General features: G+C 56.1%; 1 protein-coding gene across 1 annotated transcript in view; it reads right to left on the reverse strand.

The window, feature by feature from the left end:
* The window catches only part of AFAP1L2 (actin filament associated protein 1 like 2), a 95,129-nt gene that overhangs the window by 22,393 nt on the left and 57,540 nt on the right, over window positions 1-15,196 (reverse strand). Inside the window, exon 3 of the mRNA XM_056120528.1 lies at window positions 9,407-9,535. Within this exon, the coding sequence (XP_055976503.1) occupies window positions 9,407-9,535 (129 nt within the window). The remainder of the gene's footprint in view (window positions 1-9,406; window positions 9,536-15,196) is intronic.

The raw sequence follows: 15,196 nt of genomic DNA on the forward strand, positions 1-15,196 counted from the left end.
CTGTCAAAACACACATTGCAGCTGGGCTGAAAGAGCCCATTATCGAGAGTGTCGACATACGACCCGCAGCATGAAATGCCTAGCTGTTCTTCCGGGTTGCGATGGAAGAAATGAAGCAGGGGGATGGTGTGTGTGGGGTGGGGGGGAGAGTGGTGAGGAGGGAGGGTCAAGAGGGATGGTGAGGGTCTTCAGGAAAGTCCAAAGTGGGAGAACCACCTCCAGGTGCTCAAAGGGCTCGTATCCCACAGAGAGGCATGTTCTCTGGGCTTCTGAGGAGTTCGATCACCTCCACGCCCTTCCACCAATCACTCTCACTCTAATCTGAATGAGCTGACAGAGGTCAGCCCTGCCAAGTCGCCATAGAAAAGGTGACACTGAGGTTCAATATGTTTAGGACCTACGGAGGTGTTGCTACTGGCTGAGGCCTCGAGAGCCCCAGCTCTGGGTGTGGACAGGCACAGGCACGTGGGGAGGGGGGGGTCAGAACCAGACCCCAGACCCCTGTGGCCACTGCTCTTCCGTCTTGACCACAGCTGGGGGCGGCCCAGCCTTTGTCCTCTGTGAGAATCAACCCTGCTCAGGTGCCCTCACGTCCATCGTGTTCCTAGCAGGGCAGAGCTGGTTGCCTCCACCTGCTTGGTTCCCAACGCTTCCAAACCCCTCTTTCCAGAAACCCACAGAGCGGCTTCCCCGTCCTCTCAGCCCTCTTAGGAACCTCTCTGCCTGCCTCGAACATTCCTCAATCTGCATTTCCTCGAAACTTGTGGCTGTTAAATTCCAGTGGTGGGAGCGCCTTGTGTGAGCCAAGGAAGCTGGCTCCGACTCCTCCTTGGGAAAGAGGCTCCGTATGAGACCCGGGCCGCGGGCCGCACAGACGCCAGTAAGGAAGGGTCCTGAGGACCAAGGCGCAGGAGGGCAGCGCCGGGGATACATTCTCCATCACCTGCCAGTCACAGCTGCCTCTGAGGGACCCGCCCTGGCCGGGACCGGTCTGGAGCTAACCGCTATGCCCAGGGCCGCAGCAGTGGGGCATGGGGCCAGGCGGTCTAAAGTGGGTGAGCCACAAATTGAAGATGTCCAAGCGGTGGCCAGTCCTGGGCCATTCCTGTGCTGGAGCCTGGCTCCAGGAGAGTGTGGGCGGTCACAGAAGGCATCAAAAGTGTGTGTGTGTGTGTGTGGGTGGGTGGTTGGGGAGGGACCTTGGCCATGGTCTGCCACCAGTGGCACCCGACTGAGCAAAACACCTACCCCGGCTTTCTCCGCTCTCTCATCTGATGCCCAGGCAGGAAAACACAGATGACGAAACAGAGTCTGGTCCTACTCAACGCTGGACTTTCTAAGAATACCAAGCTCATGTATTGAGGGCATTGGAAATAGTAAGGGAAGCATCCAAGATTTAAGTAAATCAGTCTGAGGCACGGGGCAGTACTCCCTGGAGGCTCCGTTTACAGAGAAGCGTGGCATGAAGCGTCACACAGTCACGGCCCAGCCACGGCCCCTGGCCTCTGCTTGATGGAAGGACTTGCTGGAGTCTGTGAGAGGCGAGAGCAGGGGATACCTGAGGTGCTCCCAGTGTTTCTTTTCAAACTAGGATTTCTTTCATGCCTCACTTCTTCCTGGGCCAGAAGTTTGTGCTTCTTCAGTTCCTTCTGGGATATTTTCCTTTTGTAAGGAGAGTGGAGGGGGGAGGAGGCAACTCAGTGCTCAGGCGGCCCCGGGGTTGTTCCATCAGTGTCGACCAGCGATTCTCAGCCAACAGGCTGGTGGTTCCGAGCAAGGGCCTGGGCAGTTCTTGGAGTGCTGGAGGCCTATACCCAGCATTGATCCAGGGACCAGGTGGTGCCAGGAAATGAACCCTGTTTGAGCATGTGCTACGACTGTTACCCGACCTATGTACTACGATTGTTACCCAACCCAGCCCCCTCTGTGATCACTGTTTCTCCTCTGCAGCCTCGGAGGAAAGAGAAGCAGACTGCCAACATGCAGAAATGTGCAAGCCTCACCCCTGAAGATGAACTCCAACAGGAAATCTCTCAATTTTAAGAGTCTTCATTGACACAGTGCATGAGTTACTTTGTTTTCTTTTGTTGTTGTTGTTGTTCTGTTTTGGTTTGGGGGCCACACCCCACAGTTCTCCTGCTTACTCATGGCTCTGCACTCAGGGATGACTCCTGGAGAACTTGGGCAAGGGGTAGGGGTGGGGGGACCATATGTGGTGGCAGGAATCGAACTCAAGTCGGACACAAGCAAGGCAAATAAATGCCTTACCTGCTATGCTATGTCTCCAGACCCTTTTTGTTGTTGCTGCTTTGTTTTGGGGCCCACACTTGACAATGCTCAGGGCTTACTCCTGACTCTGCACTCAGGAATCACTCCTGGCTGTGCTGGGGGGGGGGACCATACGGGATGCCGGGGATCAAACCCAAGTTGGCCATGTGCAATGCAAACACTCTACCCACTACACTATCCCTCCGGCCCTGGTTTGTTTTCTAAAGAAGACAGTAAAAGATGAATGTCCACTAATAGGGACTAGCTGTCCCTCTACCAGTGACACTATCCTGCTGTGAAAATGAGTGTGGTCTGTCTGCTGTTTACAGAGGGAGCCAAGATTTGGAATCAAGTTTCATTAACAGCAAAATAGTAAGGGGCGTGGGAGGCAGTGCAGAAAGATGCTAGCGGGATTAAGGTGTTTGCAGTTGGCCAGCCCTGGTTTGATCCTGGGCAACATACACAGGACAAAGTCCTGAGCACAGCTGGGTGTGGCTCTAACACCCTCACCACGAAGACACAAATACAGAGGCTGACCATACGTGGAAACGTGCACATGCGGCAATTTCAGAGGCAAAATACCCTAAAGCAGAAAACAGAGGCAAACCACAGCCATATAAAAACACCCCGATGACGTAGAAAATGATCTAAAGAGGGATGGAAGGGAGGCGCTTTGTAAACGGTGTTTAATGTTCACTGGAGGTGTATTTCTCCCTTCCTCCTGTTGACTAAGCCCAGGCTCCCTCACAAAACTATGAAAGGCAAGACAGGGTGACGGCTTGACCTGGGGATGTCTGAGCAGCTGCTCCTTGCCCAAGCGGCAATTTGGAAGTTACACAAACAGACCAACTGGCCGTCTCACCAGCTCCCTGGGGCGTCCTGCGAGCTCGGATCAGCCACACTGATGCGGAGGGTTGCCAGGCTCTTGTCACCCAGTGGGTGGGTTCCACAGGAGGCTGAGAGGACCCTCTCTGCAGTTGCAGGAAAGTCTAGTGACCTTGGCACTGGGATGGTAGTCGGCTAGGCACAGCCTGGGGGACAGCTGGTTCTCCCGTGCATTTGCAAAGAAGCACGGAGCATCTGTGCTGGGCTGGAGGGCTCAGCGAGGCCGTATCCTGTCCCTGCTCAGAGCAACTGTGTGTGTTTCTGGGGAGGGCAGCTGTGGTCTGCAGAGGGGCTGCACAAAGAACCAGGGAAGCAGTCGGGGAGAGAGCCAGGGCTGCTCTCAGCTATGGTGGGACAGAAAGATTTGGAGCAGAAGACAGGTCCAGGGTCGGAGCAATAATATAGCGGGGAGAGTGTCTTGCACCAGGCCGACCCAGGTTTAATGCCCGGACGGGATGGTGCGTGGGCCCTGCAGTGTGGGGGATACCTGGGAAGTCCTCGGAGCGCTGGGGGCCTCCAGGGCTACACCGAGTGATGCTCAGGGACCAAGTGGCACCAAGAAATGAAGCTGGTTTGGGGTTCATTTCCAAATGGTCCCCTGAGCGGGGCTGGGAGCAATAACACAGTGGGTAGGTGTTTGCCTTGCACGCGGCCAGCCCACTTCGATTCCCAGCATCCCATACAGTCCCCTGAGCACTGCCAGGGGTAATTCCTGAGTGCAGAGCCAGGAGTAACCCCTTGTATCACCAGGTGTGACCCTCCCCCCCAAAAAAAGCAAACAAAACAAAACAAATGGTCCCCTGAGCACTGCCAGGAGTAACTCCTGAGTGCAGAGCGAGGAGTAACCCCTGAGCATCGCTGGGTGTGACCCCCACCCCAAAAAAAGCAAAAAAAAAAAAAGAGAAGAAGAAGAAGATAGTTCCAAAAAGCTTCCTGGGCTCTTAACCCACAGCTCTCCATGTGGAGGCCAGAACCAACAGCAGGGCCCCAATAAGCTGACCCCAAAGCAGGCTTTGATCTCAAATGCAGACAAAAAAGCAAAATAATAAAAATATAAAATCACATCCCGATGAGAAAACCTGGAGGAGGAACAGTGATCTGGAGAGTGGAGCGTGCTCACAGACACAATCTCAGGCACACGCATGCACACGAACACACGTCCTGGCCCAAAGGCGCGGGCGGCAGTCCAGCTCCCTGGCCCCGCTGGGAGTCCTAGCAGGGGGGCTGCATCTTCTGGACAGTCCTCAGCGAGGGATCACGAGGTTGGGCAAGGAAGTCCGAGCCTCGCCCGGGCCGGGACAGCTCCACGTGGTGGAGATTATTCCAGAAGGTGGGGTGCTGAAGGGGGAAATAGTGGTTCCTCTGAACCACTGGCCCAGGCTGAATCCCGGCTCTGCCCTCATTGACCAGGTGCCCAGAACAGGTGACTTGGCATGTCGCATCATAGCCTGGATGGGTTGGGGTTCAGGGTGTTCGGGGTATGGGGAGGGCTCAGCCTCTCCCCAGCTGGCTGGGGACAAAGGGCAGAGGACAGAGACTATGCAGGAACAGGTCAAGTGTCGCACACACACACACACAGGCACTGACACCTGGGCTCCCCGGCCATCCCAAGGCTGGACAGCTCCCCAGCAGTGGGATGCAGTCCGTGAATGTTCTCAAAGTGACCCCAGACCCGACCCTTCCACACCCGACAACAACCTCCCCAACAGGAAGATGCTTTTCCCGCCCAGTGGTCGATAAAGGTGCAAAGAGGCGTCTTGGACAGTGGCTGTCCATAGGAGACCTTGACCCCGTGAGGATGAGAGGTCACTTCCGGCCTTGGCGAGGCTGGACACCTTTTCCAGGCCAGGCAGGTAGCCATGGGGGCACTCTGGAGATGCTCCACATTGGGGACCACCCCGTGAGCCTCCACCAGCCCAGCACACCCCAGAGACCACCGTGGGGACGGGCGGGCGCTATCGGAACAGAAGGTCCAAAGACAACCCACCTATGGGAATCCTGGCTGCACGTGAACCCCCAAAGGGGGCTGCGGACAGGGGACTCAGAGAGAGAGCCAGAAGCCAGAATCAAGGTCAGGCCCCTGCCCAGGGGTTTTCTCCGTTTCCCAAAGTGGGCTTGTGTTTTCCGACCCTACATTCACCTCCAGCTGGTCTAGGGGTAGGCTTCTGACGGGGGGGGGGGGGTGCATTCTGAATGTCTGGGGTGTGTGTGAGTGACTCAGCCCCAGAAAGCCACCTGCCTTGGAACACGGTTTCCCACAAGCCTGCCTTTGATGTGTGCTGACCAGAGCCCAGGCCGGGGCCAGCCACGCTCACTACAAAGCCAGGAGGGGCCCAGGAAGCCTGGGGTGGGGGTGGAGGCTGGCAGGGCAGCAAAGGAGGGTCCCCGGGATGCAGCTCTGATGAAAGGCCGTAGAGCCTGAGAGCAGGCTGGCAGCAGACAGCACCACACTGCAGCTTGGAGGAACAGAAGAACAAAGGCCTTTGAAAGGCGGCTGGTGGCCTCGGGCGGGCTGCAGCGGGCACGTCCCGGCTTGGAGGGCTGTGACAGGTGTCCTGTCTTCTCCTCCCCTCCCCCCCCACACATCTGGGCCACGCCTCCCACCACACCGGGCAGATGGGTTACAAGGTCTGCAGAATGTCCTTTTCTGTCCCCAAACATCACTTCTAAGTCTCAAACATCCGGTATGAGGAGCGACTCGGCCATGCTGCCGCTGATGCCTCATGAGAAGCTTTCTCTTTTAAAAACATTAGTTGAATATATGTTTGAAAATAAGACAGTAGAAACAAGGACCAGAGGGACTGGTCCATGGAAGGAAGCATGCCACCAAGGCAGAGGAGGAGAGCAGCTAGGACACAGTGATGATGATAGATGCAAATGATCCCACTGGACAAGAACTGAGGCTGAAGGGAGGTCATGTGATCTGCACGATATCCTTTCAGGAACAGTATTGCAAGCCTTGCAAACCACAGCGTTTAAAAGGAAAGTAAGGGTGAGACAGAGACAAAGAGAGATAGAGAGAGACAGAGAGAAAAAGAGAGAAGAAAAGTGTCTGCTATAGAGGCAGACTTGGGGGAGGTGGCAGGAGGGAATCTGGGGACACTGGTAGCTGGGAAATGTGCGCTGGTGAAAGTACGGGTGTATTGGAACATTGTATCACTTAAACTCAATTATGAACAACTTTGTAACTGTATCTCATGGTGCTCAAGTTTTTAAAAAAAGGTTCAAAGGGGCCAACGATAAAAAGATAAAACCGTCTGCCCCAAGAAGCTTGTTCAGAGCAGCCTGGTTCTTCCACCAGCTCGTGGACAGATAAGCGAACTGTGGTCTCCTCACAGCAGGGAAGAGGCCCCCACAACACCGCAGGTCCTGGTCCTGCAGGTCCAGGTCCAACCACAGACACAGTTCCCAACGCGTAACAGCTACCCAAGCAAACACAGTCACACACCCACTGTATGATGCCATGCACAGCAAGGGCTAACGGGAGCACAGGAAATCCGAACCATGGCTGCCTCGAGGGTGGGCCAGGGAGGCCCAGGGAAGAACTTTCTGGAATGACAGAAATGTTCTGCCTCGTTGAGGGGGAGCTGGGGAGGGTGGTCCACAGATGCATACAATTAAGGGTTTGGAACTCACTGAATTCACTCACTTGAATATTTAAGTGAGCACACTTGATAGTATAGAAAAATCCATCTCTATTAAGATAGAAGAATGACAAACTGGCTTTGATGATGTATAGAATTAGGAAATTAGATTTTTGGGGTGGGGGTTTCCCCTTGGCCTGTAGGCCACGGGGCAAGTCATGCAAACTCTTTGGGTGCATCTCCTCATGAGCACCACACTTCCACTCTAGAGAGGCTTCTTGAACCCAGGAAGGATCATACACCCAGGAAGCACCTCAACTATTGTGAGAGCTGACGGCAGGCCTAGGTATGGCTCAGTGGGCAGGTGACAGCAGCATGTGGGTGACGCCCTGGGTTCCATCTGCAGCACCATGGGCCCCCCTGAGCACTGTCCAGAGTAACTCCCAAGCACCAGTCTGGGAGGAGACGCTGCCCCCCAGCACAATCAGGTATCACTGTATCACTGCCATCCCGTTGTTCATCGATTTACTCAAGCAGGTACCAGTAACGTCTCATTTGTTCCAGCCCTGAGATTTTTTTATTTTATTTTTATTAATTAATTAATTTATTTCGAATACCCCATCTCTCCACCAGTGACCATTTCCCACCACCACAGATCCCAGCATCCCTCCCACCCCCCATTCCCCCCATCCCACTCTGCCTCTATGGCAGCGCATTCCGTTTTGTTCTCTCTTCTATTGGGTGTTGTGGTTTGTATAAGAGTTAAGCCTGATTTTCAGGGAGAAACGTTGGATGATTTACTTTCCATTGATCACTTTGTATATAGAGAGATGTCGCGTGGCCACGTAAGCAGCCGCATGGTTTGGAGTAAAAGTCCTAGTTCCCACATACTCGAGCTATGCTTGTAGAGGCTCATGGTCACCGGGGTTCCATCTGGAGGAGGCGGGATGCGGCACCTACCCCATCTGGGACTTCCCGGTGATCTTGGCTCTTTTTGGGACCTGGTGCATTCTCCGGGAGCTGTGGTGCCGCCCAGCGGCCTTTCTTCTCTGCACCAGCCCTGAGATTTTAGCAGCCTCACCTTACTAATCTTTCCCAACGCTGCCATATTAGAGGCACAACCAGGTGTGGCCCAAAAATATCGGCAGAGTTTTTCAAAGCTGGAAGATGGCTCAAAGGGTGAGTGCACAGGTGGAAGGCTGGGGTTCAGCATGGCCTGGTCCCCCAAGCACGGAGTAGCCTCTGAACAAGCAAAAGGAAACCCTGTCCGCTTCCAACCAGTAAGAAGCGCTTTGCAGACGCTTGGCCAAGACCCACACTCATGCGCTGCTCTGTGGAGCGTTTTTACAGTTCTGGGGTCCCCATTCGCATCATATCACTCTTGCCATGGGCCGAACTGGGTCCTCTTGAAATTCCTAGGTTTAGTCTTAATCCCCTCAACCTTGAATGCGACTATTTGGAGAAAGGGTGTGTAAAGAGGAAAGGAGCATGATGTGAGGCCACGGGGGGCACCGGGTCCCCCACAGGCGATGTCCAGGAGGCAGTCAGAGCCCAGACAGGGGAGAAGATGGTCATCGACTCCCCGCCCCAAGGGACCCAGTCCCAGCAGCCAGAAACCTCCAGAACTCAACCAGTGCCCTGCTCACGGCTGCTCTCCACATGCTCAGGCCAAGCCTCACCCAGGAGTGAACCCCCAGAAACCCCAGGTATGCAGGACTTTGTGACTGAGAACTATGGGTTCAATGGGACCAAGAACAAGTCACGTCCATAAGCCACTCCTGACTGGTGCCAGATAATCTCGCCATCAGCCACCATCCAGATCACATGTCCTTCTCTCCCAGAAAGGAGCAACTTGACACTTACCACAACCATGCAGCCGCCAGACCCTCCATCAGGCTGTTTCACTTGGGGCACCCCAGAGGGGGGTGGGTGAGACCCCTCCCCGCCCCAAGCGACCCAGCCCCGGCAGCCAGAAACCTCAAGAACACAACTGTCGCCATGCTCACGGCCGCTCTCCACAGGCTTGGGCCGAGCCTCACTCACAAGTAATCCTTTCCCTGGGCCGTAAGACTGCTTTTGCAGCTGCACAACACTTCATAGGACACAGCCTACCCATACTCCGAGAGTATCACACCACTTTTGATGGGATTCCAAGTAGGAAGAGGCAACCAACCTTAGAGGGAAATATATGATTTTAGTTCTGCTTTGGGGCAGAGATTGGTGTTTGGGATGGAAACACCTCAAATATGCTGGTGGGAAGGTATAATAGTGGTGGGATTGGTGATGAATATTAAATGTAATCAAATATTACAAACTACTTTATAATATAAAAAAAAATAAAGACGGAGGGGGCTGGAGCAACAGCACAGGCGTTTGCCTTGCACACAGATGACCTGGGTTCGATTCCCAGCATCCCACATGGTCCCCTGAGCACTGCCAGGGGTAATTCTGAGTGCATAAACCAGGAGTAACCCCTGTGCATCGCTGGGTGTGATCCCCACCCCCCAAAAAAATAAAAAGATGGTCATTGAGATCAACCCACTCCTCCCACTCCCAGCCTACAGCACCAGGAGCCCACCCGCTTCTGGGATGAAGCCCCCAAGACCTCTGGCCGCCCACCCGCAGGCCTGCCTGCCGCCCCGCGTCCAGGGGGACCCGCCCACACTCACTGCTGCTCTTGATGTAAAGTCGGAGCCGCTCGGCCACGCTGCTCTTCTTCAGCAGGGCTGTGCTGCTCAGCTTCTCCTGCTCGAGAACCTTCAGGAAGTCCTCCAGCTCCGTCAGCAGCTGCTCCAGGGCTGCAGAGATAAAAGCAGATAAAACCCAGCTCAGGGGGGCTGTCTTCTCTCCAAAGCAACACTGCCAGACCACAGCACGGACCAGGGGGGCAGAGACCTCGCCCAGCGATGCTCAGGGGTCCCTCGTGGCTCTGCACTCAGGAACCCCTCCAGGTGGTGCTTGGGGGACCAAACAGGATGCCGGGAATTGAACCCAGGTCAGCTGCATGCAAGGCGAGCGCCCTCCCCGCTGTGCTATCTCTCAGAGGGCCCACAGGCTATTGACTTTGAGGTGAATGACCTCAGCCAGTGCCAAGGCGCCAGCCTGTGTGACAGTGACACTAGCCACACTCACCAGCCACAAGAGGCTGGCCATGGGGTTTCTTCCTCCCTAAAGGCCCATCACTCGGGAGCACGTGTACAGATCTCAGTCTTGGGTATCAGAAGGGTGGACTGGGTGTGACCCCTTCTCGGGCATAGGGACACAGCCAGCCCCAGAGATCAGGGATCACTCTGTCCCCTGAGCAATATAGTGACCTGTCACAACTCCCGAGACCTGAGCTAGGGAAGCCTTGCCCTGAGCTTCTTCGGTCATGGGCCCCCTTAGGACTCCCTGCCCAGCGTCTCCCAAGCTGACAGAGGACTCCGATACCTTGGACCCAGACATCAAATGAGCTCACACAGGGCCCCCTGCCCCAGCTGGAGAGAGGAGGGTCAGCCCCTCCCGGGGGCCTGGCACACATCCCGCTCTCTGTCTCAGTGAAAGTTAAGTGGACCAAGGTTGAATGTGATCACGAACGGCGCTGGCCCAGGGTCTAGAGGTGGGCTGGAAGGTGGCTGGGTCTGTGTCTAAGAGAGGACAACCGGTGAGAGGGGACCGGGACATAGAGGAAAGACGCATCCGGGGGAATCCGCCAGGGAGAGAGACCCCAGGGCAAGCCAAGCTGAGGCCCTTCCCTGGGGGGTGGGAGCCCCCATCTGCCCAGACTGAGTGGGCGTGGCGAGGGTACCAGCAAGGTCACCCAGAGTCCCTGAGTATTTCAATACCAAGACCATGGTCTGGCTGGACCCTCAGCTTTCTGTTCCTGGAAACCTTCTTGAATATTGTCCCAAATGGTGCTTGAGAGGGTGGTACCAGGCATGTTCTGATGCTCAGGGGCCCTCGGGACTATACCTGGGGGTTCTGGGGGCACCAGGAGTGCCGGGCACCCAGCTGGGGTCCATTACATGCCAGGAGGTGCCCTGAGCCCAGTGCTTTCTCTCTCTCTCTCTCTCTCTCTCTCTCTCTCTCTCTCTCTCTCTCTCTCTCTCTCTTCCTCTCTCTCTGGCCCCTCCTGGAAGATGGAGAGAGAGAGAGAGAGAGCTAGGCTGAGGCCTTCCACTGACGGGCGCGGCGCGGGTTGGGGAATTGAGGGGCATATCCAGCATGCTGGGGGGCCGGGATCCAGCAACCGGCTGGAACCCGGGACTGCACATGTGTGTGTGAGGCACATCTGGCCACTGAGCCACTGCCCTGCCCTGAGGCCCGCCCTCTACAGCCAGGGCGTCCCAGCTTCAAGTCCGGCATCAGGGAGGGGGCCAGGGGAGGGTTGAGGGACTGAAGTTTACAGGACCCCCAAGTTTGAAGGCTGCACTCGAGCCCACATTCAGAGGGCCTGGGGTCGCTGATGAGGATTTGTGATGCCCCCCCCCCCTTGACCAACCCCGGGAGTGGCCCCCAAACAAACAGACAAGCGAAAACAGAAAGTCAAGGAGGTGCTCCCTACTCCCAGGATCCTAGGATTTGAGCAAGGGGCCCTAGAAGGGCCTGGAGGGCTTCTGGGAAGAGGCGGCAGTGGGAAGAAAAAGTCTAGGTAGTTTTGTTTTGTTTGGGCTAGATATTCCTAAGCTTCCTGTTGGCTGCAGGAACTCAGCTGGCCCCGAAGCTGTGAGGTGAAAGGAGTTGAATCTCAGAAAACAGGGCGGCCGAAGGCCACACTGAGCCCTGACCCCGCGGCTGTAAACAAGGAAAGGCCTTGTCAGGCCGTGGGGGCCTCGCGCTGCCTTCCGACCTCCCGACCCCTCCAGCTGGGTCTACTGCGCCTCAAAGCTCGTGGCGCCAAAGCCCCGGCAAAAATGCTCCGGAGAGAAAGTGTTTCTCCCCTTCCACATCCTCAGCTCGGCCCCAGAGCTGGCGGATTCTTGGAAAACAGCTGGGCTTGTTTCCACACGGCAACCACGGGATTCAGCCCGGGTCACGCAGGGCCGTATCTGGCTCTGGGGTGCCCAGGGGGGACCCTGATGTGTTCTCCAGGACTCCCTGCCCCCCACCCCCTCGATCAGGGGCCCAGGACATACATGGGTGAGAAGAGCAGGAGTCCAGGAATGTGCGCGGGACCCAGGAATGCAGTGAGGGAATGAACTCTGGGGTTATCGGGGTGAGGGGGGATTTATCAGCCGGTCACTGAGGAATGCATAGAAGTTTGCTGGGAGCAGGCAGGAGTCCGTGGGGAAAGAGATCGAGCAGCTCAGAGGACACAGGCGCTGAGTGCACAGGAGGAAGCGAGGGCGCGGGGAGGATTTGTGATGCCCCCAGAGTACGGCTGACCATGGAGGGTCGTCAGGACTCTTGTTTGCTCTGCTGAGGAGTGAGGGTCCTGCTGTGCCACTAGGCCCTGGGACAGAGGGCAGGAAGCCGGGGAGGAACCCCTGTGCCGTGGAGGGCTGGGAAATTCGCAGCCGGGGCGGCGGCCCTGGGAAGATGACCGCATCAGTGCAGGCGTGGCCTCCAATAGCAGCAGGGTGCCACCCCCACCACCTGCAACCCTCCCAACCACCCTCCGGGCGCACAGTAGGGCCACGGGCCTGGGTGGCTGGACTACAGCCTCAGCACAACATGAGGAGCACGGTCACTCGAGCCCACATCCAGAGGGCCTAGGGCCACTGACCACAAGCTGGGCCTCTACTTCCTGTCCCACTAAACCCCGTGCAGCAGGATGGAGAGGCGGACCTGGGCCTGAGCGACACATGGCACAACCTTGGGGCCTGCTGGCGACTCCCTGAGGTGGAAGGGCAGGAAGGAGGTGCCCGTCACCCAGGCAGCTCCCTGCCGTCCCTCCCTCCACAGGAGGATGCAGAGGCTGACGGGTGATGGGCTAGGCAGGTGGGGTGCCGAGAAGGCAGTGGTCTCCCCCTACAGATACTGTGAGGGCGCGAGGGCTTGGCCACCAGAGACCTAGAAGGACACGTTTGCTTCTCTGGGCGAGGACCATCCTCCAGAGCCATCCTGTCCCTCCCTGCAAGCCACCCCGAGCAGCCATCCTGAGTACTGGCGGGCCGTGTGCAAAGGGTGTCTGTCATCTCAGGCCCCGTGGAGGGCCCCTCCCACCAAGAGCTGCCCCTAATGGGAACGGGGAGGAGTCCTTGGGGCTTACTCCTGCTCACACCTGCTCACACCCGCTCACTCCCGCTTACTCCCACTGACTCCCACTCACACCCACTCAGTCCTACTCACACCCGCTCACTCCCGCTCACGCTCACTCCCGCTCACACTCACTCCCACTCACTCCCGCTCACTCCCACTCACACCCACTCATTCCCACTCACTCATGCCCATTCCCACTCACTCTCACTCCTGCTCACACCCGCTCATTCCTGTCCACTCCCGCTCACCCCCATTCACTCCTGCTCACTCGCACTCATTCCTGCTCACACCTGCTCACACCCACTTATTCCCGCTCACCCCCATTCACTCCCACTCGCTCATGCCTGCTCACACCCACTTACTCCTACTCACACCCGCTCACTCCCACTCACTCCTACTCACTCTCACTCCTTGCTCACACCCATTCTCCAGCAACAGGTTCCAGGAAATCACCTTTGGCAGAAGCAAAGCCCCAAGACCTGGCGGCAGGGGTCAGCCCCCAGAGCCTACAATCCTGGCGAGGTGCACCCCGGAGGCTGTGCAAGGCTCTCACTCACCCCCACCACTTTCCCTGCCCCCCACTGGCGCCCCACACTCTTCTCTTTGGGCCTCTTCCTCGTTCTCCTGTGGAGGGGGGAATAAGCGTGCCGTTCATTCTAGAAACTGTAGGCCCTTGTGCAGGCACCGCATCCGGGCTCTGCAAAGTTCAACGCGCTCTGCGCGGGCCTGACAACCCATCAATAAGATTCTTGTTCCCGGTTTCCAAGGCCCACGCACAGTGGCACGTTCAAAGCCCGATTCATCCCTCTAGGACGGCCACAGCAAAACCCCACCCCCCTCAACCTCCTCCCCCGCGAGCCCCCGTTACAGGCGGCCGGGCGTCTTGGTCTCCGGACCGCCTGACAGAAGCACCGTCCTGGCATGCCCTGGAGCTTTGCCCCCACATCACAGCATCCCCTGTCCCATTTGATGCACACATTTTTAGTGATGCAGCTGCATCCGCGGGGGCGTGCTGGAGCATGGCTCTCCTGCCCAAAGTGACGCCAAGCAGACTCCTCTATAGGGAAGAACGCCCATTCACCCTCCCAACCATTCCCAAGACCAAGCCCCCTGACCCTGTCTGCCAGGGACCCACCAAAGCAGCAGAATGGGGGCATTTCTGTGGGGCCTGCAGTGTGGAGGAGAAATACCCGGGAGATGCTTCCAGGTCGTAAAGTCGAGATGGGAATGTCTACACACAGGCCGCAAAGAGTATATGAGGAATCACATAATATGGCCCTGGCCAGTGATGGACAGACACGGGTGCTTTTTCTGGGCTGGTCGTGGTGTATCTGCCTGTGTCGTATGGCCCGACAATCATACAAGTAACTGAATGGCCTTTGGCAGAAATAAGGTTTCCCAGGCCTGTCTTAAAGCCTCAGGTATTCAAAGATGAGACTCCCTGCTTGCTTCCTCATTCTCCTCCAGGAGGGTGACACGTGGCCCAACCCTCATCTGGGATTCTGCAGGGACCCAGACCTGCTGTGTGGCCCACAGGGAAACAGGAAGTGAGAGTTTTCTTTTCAGATGGAAGCAGAGAGGTAGCATTAAACATGGGCTGGACTGCTGGACTTTTGGAAAACAGTATGGACGATTCTCAAAAAACTAGAAATTGAGCTCCCATTTGACCCAGCAATACCACTCCTGGGAATATACCCCGGAGAGGCAAAAAAATATATATATATAGTTGAAGCAACATCTGCAGTTATCTGTTCATTGCAGCACTGTTCACAATAGCCAGAATATGGAAAAAACCTGAGTGCCTGAGAACAGATGACTGGTTAAAAAAACTTTGGTACATCTACACAATGGAATACTATGTAGCTGTCAGAAAGGATGAAGTCATGAAATTTACATACAAGTGGCACTACCTGGAAAGTATTATGCTGAGCAAAATGAGTCAGAAAGAGAGGGATAGACATAGAAAGATTGCATTCATCTGGGGAACGTAAAGTAACAAAAGAGGAGACTAACACCCAAGAATATCCAAGATGAGTACCAGGAGGTTTACTCCATGGCTTGTGGACATGCTAGGGGAAAAGGCAGCTCAGACAGAGGAGGGTGCACCAAATAAAGGGTGTTGGGAGGATCCTCCCAGGATAGGAGATACATGCTGAAAGTAGACTATAGACCGAACATGATTGCCACTCAATTTCTCTTGCAAACCACAGCACCCAAAAGGAGAGGAAGAACAAAAGGGAGTGCCCTGCCACAGAAGCAGGGTGGGATGGGGAGATGAG

The sequence above is a fragment of the Sorex fumeus genome, unplaced genomic scaffold (assembly GCF_029834395.1).
Source record: "Sorex fumeus unplaced genomic scaffold, SorFum_2.1 ptg000043l, whole genome shotgun sequence".
Taxonomy (NCBI): domain Eukaryota; kingdom Metazoa; phylum Chordata; class Mammalia; order Eulipotyphla; family Soricidae; genus Sorex; species Sorex fumeus.